Source organism: Myotis davidii, unplaced genomic scaffold, assembly GCF_000327345.1.
Source record: "Myotis davidii unplaced genomic scaffold, ASM32734v1 scaffold710, whole genome shotgun sequence".
Lineage (NCBI taxonomy): Eukaryota > Metazoa > Chordata > Mammalia > Chiroptera > Vespertilionidae > Myotis > Myotis davidii.
In genome coordinates, this window is record NW_006284328.1 from 1,009,369 (window position 1) to 1,019,608 (window position 10,240).

The following is a 10,240-nucleotide window of genomic DNA, read 5'->3' on the forward strand; positions in this document are numbered from 1 at the left end:
GGAGGGTGTGCACGGGTTGCTGAGTCATCCACCTGTCAACCTCACCCAAGTCCTCAGCCCAGGGCAGTGACCTGCACACCTAGAAGAAGACAGTAGCGGCCAGCCTCAGTGACAACAGCCACAGGGGAGACTGGCCAGCATGTGGGTGACTCATGTTGCCCTACAGGCTCTGCAGCCCCTCCATGAATCCCCGGAAGAAGGTGGATTTGAAGCTCATCATCGTCGGAGCCCTGGGGTGAGTGAAGCCAAGCTCCGCTTGGGGTCTGGGGTTGGGATGCAGGCCCCTAGCCAAGGGTAGTGAGACCTCCTGAATGTGTTTCCACCTCCCATGGGGACCTTTCTGATTCAAGGTGGCACTAGGGAGGGCATCCCACCGGAGGAAAGGAGCTCAGTAGGAGAAAGAGGCTGGGAATCAGGTTACCTGGTTTCTGGTCCAAGCTCTGTGGAAACAACCAGTTAGCATCTATCTGCCTTCCCACCTCCTGCCACCTACAGGAAAGACCTGACCTTCTTTGGGGCACCCAGCTCTCTTCAGCCTCTCTGCTCACTTTGACTGGTTCCTACTTCTGGAAACCATTCCCTAGTGCCTTGCTACTCAAAGTGTGATCCTTGAACCACAAATGTTAGAAATTCAGAATCTTGGGAAGAGACGGTGGCTAGAAGGGCTTGGTGAGATTTTGAGAATGGTATGGATGTGTGTGTTCACATGTGTCTGGGGTTTTTCCTCAGTGTAGGAAAGACCTCCCTCCTCCACCAATATGTGCACAAGACCTTTTTTGAGGATTATCAGACCACGCTAGGGGCCAGTATCCTCTCCAAGATTATCATACTGAATGACACGACTTTGAAGCTACAGGTGAGCGGCCCTCCCTTTCCCTCTTCAACATTCATACCTGGAAGTCACCCCACATTCTCTGGACAGCCACTCACAGCAATGTGTTCTAGGAGCTAGAATGGTTTAGAGCTGACATCAGCAAACTTCAGCTAATGGACCAAATCTGGTCCACCACCTGGTTTTGCAAAGAAAGTTTTATGGGCACACAGCCATGCCCACTTGATTACTGTTGGTCTATGGATGCTCTCACACTAGAGCAGCAGAGCTGAGTAGTTGCAACAGACCGTATGGTCTGCAAAGCCTAAGATATTTACTTTGTGACCCTTTACAGAAGAAACTTTTTGCTGCTCTCTGATCTAGAAGGATGAGCTCAAATACAGGAGTTGGGGAGTCTTACTTCTAGTCTTAGGTCCCTGGAAAATTTGATGAGTGGCCTTGGCAAATCATTCCCAAGGTCCAAATCTATCAGATGAGAATAACATTATCTATTCTGATGGTCCAGGGAAAAACAAGAGCTCAGATATAAAAGTGCTTGTGGATGCTAAATGTGAGTGGCAAGATCCTGCAGTGTAGAAGGGTGACAGGGTCGAGAGACCTGTGTGTGAAAAGACCACATGCGCCTGTGCCAGGGCCGCCTGCTCCCTACCCAGAAACGGAAGCTTTGACACGATGGGACCCAGTTAGGCCAAACCTCCAGCCACTCATCACAGGCCCGTGGGACGGCTGCTTTTTCCTCCAGATCTGGGACACGGGTGGCCAGGAACGATTCCGCTCCATGGTGTCCACATTCTACAAAGGCTCCGATGGCTGCATCCTGGCTTTTGATGTCACCGACCTGGAGTCCTTTGAAGCTCTGAATACCTGGCGGGGTGATGTTTTGGCCAAAATCATTCCAACGGAGCAGTCCTATCCCATGGTGGCGCTGGGGAACAAGATCGATCTGGAAGACCGGCAGGTACCATTCATTTATTGACTCATTCATTCATCCAACACTGTGTGAGCACTGGCGACAGGCCAGACACTGTGTTAGATCCCACACATACGGAGCTGAATCATACACAGTCCTCGCTTTAAAATTTCGCAGTCTAGTAGTGGATGGAGACACTTTAAAAGGTAACTGTGATACAATATGGTAAATACGATGATAGCGATAGACCTTGGAAATGTGGGGACCACAGTGGAAGTGCATTTACTAAGGCCAAAATCTAGAAGGGGCTTCCTATGGTAGGTGGCTTCCAGGTTGATAAAACAACATGAGCATGCTATGAGCTGAGAATTAAAGACAAGGTTGTCTTGAGACAGGGAGTGGAAGAACGAGGCATCAGAGGTAGGCAGATAGAATTTGAATTAACCTGAAGAACAGTATGTCTACCCAGGGTCAGGTACGGGGTCTGCATTTATAAATATTTGAGTCAACAAATTTTCTGAGAAAGTAGTAAATATTTTTAAATTAGCTTAAGCATAGCCTGGCCAGCATGGCTCAGTGGTTGAGCGTCGACCTATGAACCTGGAGGTCAACAGTTCAATTCCCGGTCAGGGCACATGCCCGGGTTGTGGGTTCGATCCCCAGTAGGGGGCGTGCAGGAGGCAGCCGATCAATGATTCTCTCTCATCATTGATGTTTCTATCTCTCTCTCCCTTTCTCTTCCTCTCTGAAATCAATAAAAATATTCTAAAAATAAATTAGCTTAAGCATATTCTGGATCATCTGGCTAACCACCGGATGGCTTGTCGGTTCCATGGCTGTAGTGACCCCATGCTGTGCAGGTGTTTATTGCAGTGGCGTTGAGTAGAGTTCTTGTCACCGTTGCCTACTAAGGAGAAGAGACTAGAGGTAGACTTAATTTGTAAAAGGTGCTCTGCCCTGTTACCTTTTGCCTTGGATCCCGCAGATGCATGTCAGACACAAATTCCCGGTAGCTACCAAACTCCAGGGGTTGAATGTTAAGCTTTCCAAGTGGCCTCCTTGAAGCCCTTTTTGGGGCGAAGGTGAGGCTTTGCCTTTTCTCTGTCTTTTGCGGGGTGCACGGGGGTGCACAACACAACACAACTTTCTCCAAAGAAATCCTTTCTACTCCTCCTTTTCAGTCTGTCAGTATCCATGGTGTGGGGTTTGGAGTCATGGGTTCTTGGTCATGTACTTTGGACACATACAAGGTCAGGGGGCAGTCTATTTCCCAGCCCACCTTAAATCAGACATCTATCAGATCGTAGTGGCTCCCCCAAACGTCCATTTTAATGAACATCCTGCTTCATATGCTTACAGATTGTAGGGTGGGGAGTTGAGGGAGTTCAAGACTGAGAGTCTGATTTTTTCTCCGTGAAATAAGAGGCACCATTTTCAGAGGGAAAACCAAGTAGGAGTCTGAGGAACCATGGTGACCCTTCACCAGTCACCTGGAGAGAAACGGGTGAAGAAGCTAATTGGCGACAAAGACGAGAACTGATGGGTGACACTCAGGGCTTATCGGAAGGAGGACACCAGGAGATTGAGGTGGAGTCTGTGTTTTCCTTCAAGAGCCCTGTGTGGGGGGAAAGCCAGGAACGAGGGACCTGGGCTGGGCCAGCAGAGGTGGAGGAGCAGGGCAGAAGGAATGAGCACGGGAGGGGGTTGAAGGGAGGCAGGTTGCGGCCAGAATGGAAGACGGTATTTAGCGTTATCTTCTGAGGTCCCGGGTCTGGCCCTGCAACGAAGAGGAAAGAAGGTGAAGTCTGTCGGAAGGGCAGGCATTGGGAGCTATTGTGAGGGGTGGAGGCCACAGCGTGAGGTGGAGAGGAAGCCTCACCAGACTGCAGAGCTCAATGAGTGAGGGGGTCCTGGCAGGATGGAAGTACAGGCGATGCCTTGAAAGGGTGGAGGGGGTCCAGTCCAAGCTTGGGCGGGGGCATGAGCTTTGATCTACCGAGAGAGGAAGATGAGGGCTTGAAAGAAGCAGTAAAGCCCCGGGCAAGCCCTAACCGGTTTGGCTCAGTGGATAGAGTGTCGGCCTGCGGACTCAGGGGTCCCGGGTTCGATTCCGGTCAGGGGCATGTGCCTTGGTTGCGGGCACATCCCCAGTGGGAGGTGTGCAGGAGGCAGCTGGTCGATGTTTTGCAGGAGGCAGCCGATGTTTCTCTCTCTCTCTCCTTCTCCCTTCCTCTCTGAAAAAATCAATAAAATATATTTAAAAAAAAAAAAGCCCCGGGCAAGCCCAACCCCATCTCTGGGCCGTGTGGTTAGCCCGTTCCAGCCTCTTCATCTGTGAAATGGGGCCAGACACAGAGTTCATGGGGTTGTTTGAGGATTAAAGGAAATGATCCTTATAAAGCATGTGGCAAGCTTAATAGATGGGAGCGAGGCTGATCCTCCTTATTATCGCCAAGGCACAGGCTGGGAAAACAGGGGAGCGTCTCCTACTCAGTACAAAGAAAATAAATGTTTAAAACTCTATTGCTGCCCTAACCGGTTTGGCTCAGTGGATAGAGCATTGGCCTGTGGACTCAAGGGTCCCAGGTTCAATCCTGGTCAGGGGCATGTACCTTGGTTGCAGGCACATCCCCAGTAGGGAGTGTGCAGGAGGCAGCTGATCAATGTTTCTCTCTCATCGATGTTTCCAACTCTCTATCCCTCTCTCTTCCTCGCTGTAAAAAATCAATAAAATCTATTTAAAAACAAAAAACAAAAACTCTATTGCTAAGATGTGAGGTGAAGGAGAAGTTCTGGAGATGGATGGGGGTGATGGTTGCACAACAACATGAATGAACTCAATGTCCTTGAACTGCGCACTTAAATATCATTGAAGTGGAAAATGTCGTGTCAAAGTATATTTTACCACAATAAAAAATATATGTTGGCAGAATGATTTTAAAGAAATTATTGACCTAGGTTTTTTTCAAGTCCCTACTCTTTCTACACAAGGTACTAGAGTGAAAAAAAAAAGTTAGATTTAAAAGAATAGCTCTGCTAGCATCTATGCTACAAGGAATTTCTTCGCTAGCTTGTGGAGTCTTTGCTCTAAGTTCAAGTAGGCACTTTCTGACTTCCCACGGAGGCGTAATGTTGGGATCATGTTTTCTGAAAATATTAGCTATTTTGAGTAGCAGTTTATGATGTATTTGACACACTAATTTTAAAACATACAATTGATGATTTAAAATGTATATGAGATGAAAAAGTATCACAAATAAAATTACATAAACTGGACTAATTTTGTCAAACTTTTGGCCTCTGATGGACATCAAAATTGTAATAGGAGCTCTGGCTGGTGTGGCTCCGTTGGTTGAGTGTCATCCCATGCACCTTTCGAAGGGCCGTGGGTTCCATTCCTGGTAAGGGAATATACCCAGTTTTGGGTTCAGTCCCCAACTGGGGCACATATAGGAGGCAACTGATCAATGTTTCTTTCTCTCTCTGTCTCTCTCTCTCCCCCTTTCTTTCTCTGATTCTCTTCCTCTCGCTCTAAAATCAATAAAAACAGACCCTTGGGTGAACAGGAGAAGTAAAATGTTAGTAGCATATTGTCAGCCAGAAGCAAGATTAATAGAAGTAACATTTCTAAAACTTTCATACGTCTGATTCCCAAGTATCACACCCCGAGTTTATTTCCACAGTCAGAGCCTAAGGTATAAATAGCCTTTATTTTATAAATAAAACACAAGACGGCTTTAAAAAGCATGAAACTGCAACTGGACTTGGAAGAGGAAAGTAAAAAGTCCTGTCTGGTTGCTTTCTTCCCAGGCCAGCTTTCTGAGGTTCAATGGAGAGGTGCTGGGGACAGAAAAAGAATGTTAATTGGCAACATAATCCCCACCGCTATTTTGGAGTTGTGTATTTAATCACTGCGTGTAAACAGAACAGAGAACGAGTGGAGAGAACGAAATAAAATACCTGTCATACTCCCGCCTCTGGCCAGCAGGAGAGAAGGGGCAGCTGAGATCAGCCAGCTAAGAGTTGGGAACTTGTCTTCCTAGCTCTGTCCCTGGGTGACCTTGGGCACCAATCCTGGCTCCTGCCTCTTGTGCCACTAAAGAGAAAGACTCCCCCTGCCTCCTGGAGGGGCAGAGGCACGTGACTTCATTGTACCTCCCTTCCGTTTCTACTCCAGCTCCTAAGCCACAGTGATGGGCCCAGGAAAATACTCATCACCTGGTGGGGCTGGAGGGCGGGATGGGGGGATAAACAAGGAAGGAGCAATCAGAAGGGTAAGAGCAGTCCTTGCCCTCAGGACTTTAAAAGACACAAAGCCTGGCCCAGCCAGTGTGGCTTGGTGGTTGAACAGCAGCCCATGAGCCAAGAGGTCACTGATTCGATCCCCAGGGTCAGGGTACATGTCTGGTTTCGGGTTTGATCCCCAGTAGGGGGCGTACCGGAGGCAGCCAGTGGATGGTGTTTCTCTTTGGTGTGTCTATTTCTCTATCCCTCTTCCATCCTCTCTCTCTACAAAAAAAAGAAAATCAATAAAAACATTTTTTAAAAAGATACAAAGCCCTTTGTGTTACTAAAATGCCACCCAGGTATCACGTGTTCCTTTCTAATGAGTATTTATTTGCACGTAACTCGTGAGAACAATAGTAGCCGGTAGCCTGGCCATCCCTGATTCTTCCCCCAAATACAGTTCCGGATTTCCCCTGAGCTGTGAGGCTTCTTGGTGACTCGCCCGTCGTGGGCAACTATGCTGCTCAGAATGGAGCAGGCGTGCTCGTGGCCGATTCTGGGGCCTTTTCCCAAAGGCAGGAGGACCATGTCCATCAGAGCCCAGGACCAGGGCCTGGGGATTCTCCCTGCTCTGCTCACGTTCAGCAGCAACTGGAGGACCAGCTGGGTAGAGCCTGGGCATGGGAGGTAGAGGGTCATCTGGGCCCCCCGAAGGGCAGGCTGCTTGGCCGACCCCGGTCTCCACCTCCCAGTGCGAGGTAGCAAGCCTCACTCGGCCAGGGCAATGCTGGGGGGACAGCAGAGGCATGTGAAAGCGCACCGTGAGCCCTGGGCCCTGAGGCCACTCCTGAGGCCAGAAAAGGAAAGACCCAAGACAAAAGGGACAGCAGTGGTACCTTTCACCGCAGTAAGGCAAACTCCGAGAACCTGCAGGAGCAAGGGACACAACCTGCTGAGGGCAGTCTCCGGTCTGCCCCGCTGCGCGGTGCTCTGGGGGCGGGCACAATGCCCTCTCCCCATGAGAAAAACCTTGGCTGCCTTAAGTAAGATGAAATAACGGTTATAAAGTCCCAGGTGTAGCAAATGTTCAATAGACGGCCATTTCCTCCTTCCCGAAAGAAGCAGACCTGACACGCAGTGGTATCAGTGTCCTTGGAAGTCACCGGCAATGCCGCCAGACATTTTCCAATCCGGACCCTCTAAGTGGGCTCGGCCATTGGCACGTGGGCTGTGATGTACTCTACTCATTCACTGCCCTGCGTGGCTCAGGGCACCAGGCCAAGAACTGAAAAGGCCTTGACCCTGAACTCAAAACACGTGCAGTCCAGTGGGAGAGACAGAAAAGCAGCACAGTTCAGCATAGGGCAGCTCAGATGGCATGGGAGCACTGCGCTGGGGCTTCATCCGAACCCTGCCTTTCTCAGCTGTGTGATCTGAGGCAAGTTGCTGAACCTCTCTGAGCCTCCGTGTTCTTATCTCTATTTTTTTAAAAAATATATTTGTATTGATTTCAGAAAGGAAGGGAGTGGGAGAGAGAGATAGAAACATCAATGATGAGAGAGAACCATTGATTGGCTGCTTCCTGCACACCCCCTACTGGGGATTGAGCCTGAAACCTGAAATCGAACTCAGGACCCTTCAGTCCGCAGACCGACACTCTATCCATTGAGCCAAACTGGCTAGGGCTCAGTGTTCTTATCTCTAAAGTAGAGCTAATAAGACCCGTCTCATCGGGTTATTGAGGATTAAATAAGTTAATATGACAAGATATCTAAGCCAGTGCCTGGCCCATAGTAGGAGCTTATCAGCTGTTCCTAGGACTCTACCCTGGAAAATAGGGTTAGCAGGGACCTGAGTCTCTGCCAGCAACAGGCCTCCTGGGTCAGCCAGCTCATGGGAAGAGAGTCCTCCGTCCCTGCCCCGTGTCCGCCATGTCCATCTCCTCTTGAAGGGACTGGAGAAGGAGCCAATGACAGGAAGATGCCCCTGGTGTAGGCCTTCGGAAGGCAGCACAGTGCAGGGGGCTCTCATTCCGCCAGGCCTGTGTTCAAATCCTGCTCAGCCCCAATGCTCAGGGCAAATTCTTTTATTCTCTAGTCCTGTTTCCTCATCTGGAAAATGAAGCTAACAATAGCCATCTCACATTTCTGTTAAGAAATCGCATGTATAAAATTATAGACACTTGGAAAGTTCTCAATAAATGGGAATGGAGGTAGGGATGGTGGGGATGATGCTACAGAAACAGCGCTCCTGTCTTCCTTCCATTCAGGTGCCACCAGAGGTAGCCCAGAACTGGTGTAAAGAGAAGAATATTCCCTACTTTGAAGTCAGTGCCAAGAATGACATCAACGTGGTACAAGCCTTCGAGATGCTGGCCAGCCGAGCTCTGTCCAGGGTGAGTGGCTGTGGAGGCAGCACTTGGCCGGGCGGCCCCCTAGGGTGGGGGAACTTGGGAGTTTCCAGAACAGAACATATTGGACACGGGTAGGGATGTGGGCGGACAGGATTGCTCATCGACTTAATGAGTTGCCGAATGGGCTCAAGAGGACTCCAGCTCTGGGACCGCAGGATGCCAGAGGCACAAAGCTACTTTAGAGTGGACAGTCGGTGGTCCCTCCATCTGGCTCATATCAAAGTCATTTGTGGGGTTTCTAAAAAAAGAAAAAAATGCCATCCTGCACCCCACCCCTGGAGATTCTAATTAGTAAGAGTTTTGAGATGTGATTAGTTCAATCCTCCTTGGTGGGGGAGAAGCCCTACGGTGCCAAGTATTTGTCCAAGTAGAATATCACACCTGCAGGAGTTTCTGGCATTTTCCAATCAAAAAGTTGGATAGAGCCTGGCTGGTGTGGGTCAGTGGTTGAGTGCTGACCTATGAACCAGGAGGTCCTGGTTTCTACTAGGGCATAGAATGTAAGTCACCTGGATTTTTAAGGTGAATCTGGAGTTTGAAAATCTGTGTTTTAAGGTCAAAGGAGAATTTTCTAAGGCATTTTCTCCAAGGACCTCTCCCCTCTCTCCCAGGGAAGCCATGTGCTGGTTCACACTGGCCCGGAGTGTTTGCAGAGGGAGGTATGAGGGGTGCTGCTCAGAGAGGGAGGGGTGCCCCAGCCTGGGGTGAGGAGCAGGGCTCTGCAGCTGGCTAGACCTGGCCTCACGTGAGGATCCAGAGATGTCAGGGTTTTAGCTACAATTAGCTCAGTGACGTGAGTGGGCCCTGCACACAGCAGTGGGCCCGTTGGAGGACTGGGCAATGCCCAGGGCTGCATAGGCTGGAGCCCCAGCCCCAGGCCTGGGCGGTGCTGGGGATAAGGAGCCACGCGGGCCGTGTCCCTCCTCAGGCACCTCACAGTAGGACCGGGCTCCCACAGGGGACAGCTGGGCACCCCGGGGCAGGTCTGTGCGGAGCGGGCTCGGATCCTCCCCAGGAGAGGGGAGGCTGAGATTCATCTGAGGTGTGGGGACCTCTCTCATCTCCAGGGGGACAGGCTGTCCACCAGAGAGACTTCCTCCCACCCCCAACACTGACCCAGCCCTTACATTATATATATGCAATTTAACAGGCATATATGTTATATATATATATATATATTACAAATAAAATTCTAATAACTCAAAAGAATTTGTTGAGGGATACACAAGGCCCAGCATCCAGGCTAACTACGGTGGCTGCCCCGGGACCCTATCTGGGAGGAGTGAGACCAGAGTGTGAAACATACTCTGTGAAGAAGGGCCGATCCCTGGCCATGTACCACCGGCTACATTACTGCTCAGTCTGGGGGTGACAGTGAGTGACAGGGCATCAGGGGACCATCCCATGTGTCTTGGGGTCACCATCATCAGGGTGCAGCAGGTGGGCCTGACACCACCTCCTCGGGTCCAGGGTCAAGGGCATCAGGGTTTAGTTGACATTCACCAGCTGAACACCCAGCCAGAGCCCGGGAGCCATGGAGGAGGAAAAATCAGGGTTCTAGAAGTTGTCCCCTCATAGAGGGGCACTGGGGACACACCACCAGGCACAGTGTCACCTGCCACTCAGGAGGCTCTGCCCTTCTCAGGGCCACAGCTGCACACGATGAGGGCGCCCATCCCGCCCTCTCGCACACGCCCACCCGCTGTGGGAGGGACGCAGTGGCTGAGAGCAGCAGCACAGGGGGAGGGGGTGCCTTTGAGAAGGAACCTCTCTGCATGTGGAACCATGTCCTAGGAAGACCCCCCCACACACACAGTCGGGGGGTCTGTGAACCAGGTGGGCCAGTCCCACGTGAGCA

At 50.5% G+C, this 10,240-nt stretch overlaps 1 protein-coding gene across 1 annotated transcript in view; it reads left to right on the plus strand.

Moving 5' to 3' along the window:
• The window catches only part of RAB7B (RAB7B, member RAS oncogene family), a 19,147-nt gene that overhangs the window by 8,044 nt on the left and 863 nt on the right, over positions 1–10,240 (plus strand). Inside the window, exons 2-5 of the mRNA XM_006754396.2 lie at positions 167–235; positions 730–856; positions 1,575–1,790; positions 8,239–8,364. Of these exons, the coding sequence (XP_006754459.1) occupies positions 183–235; positions 730–856; positions 1,575–1,790; positions 8,239–8,364 (522 nt within the window). The 5' untranslated portion in view covers positions 167–182. The remainder of the gene's footprint in view (positions 1–166; positions 236–729; positions 857–1,574; positions 1,791–8,238; positions 8,365–10,240) is intronic.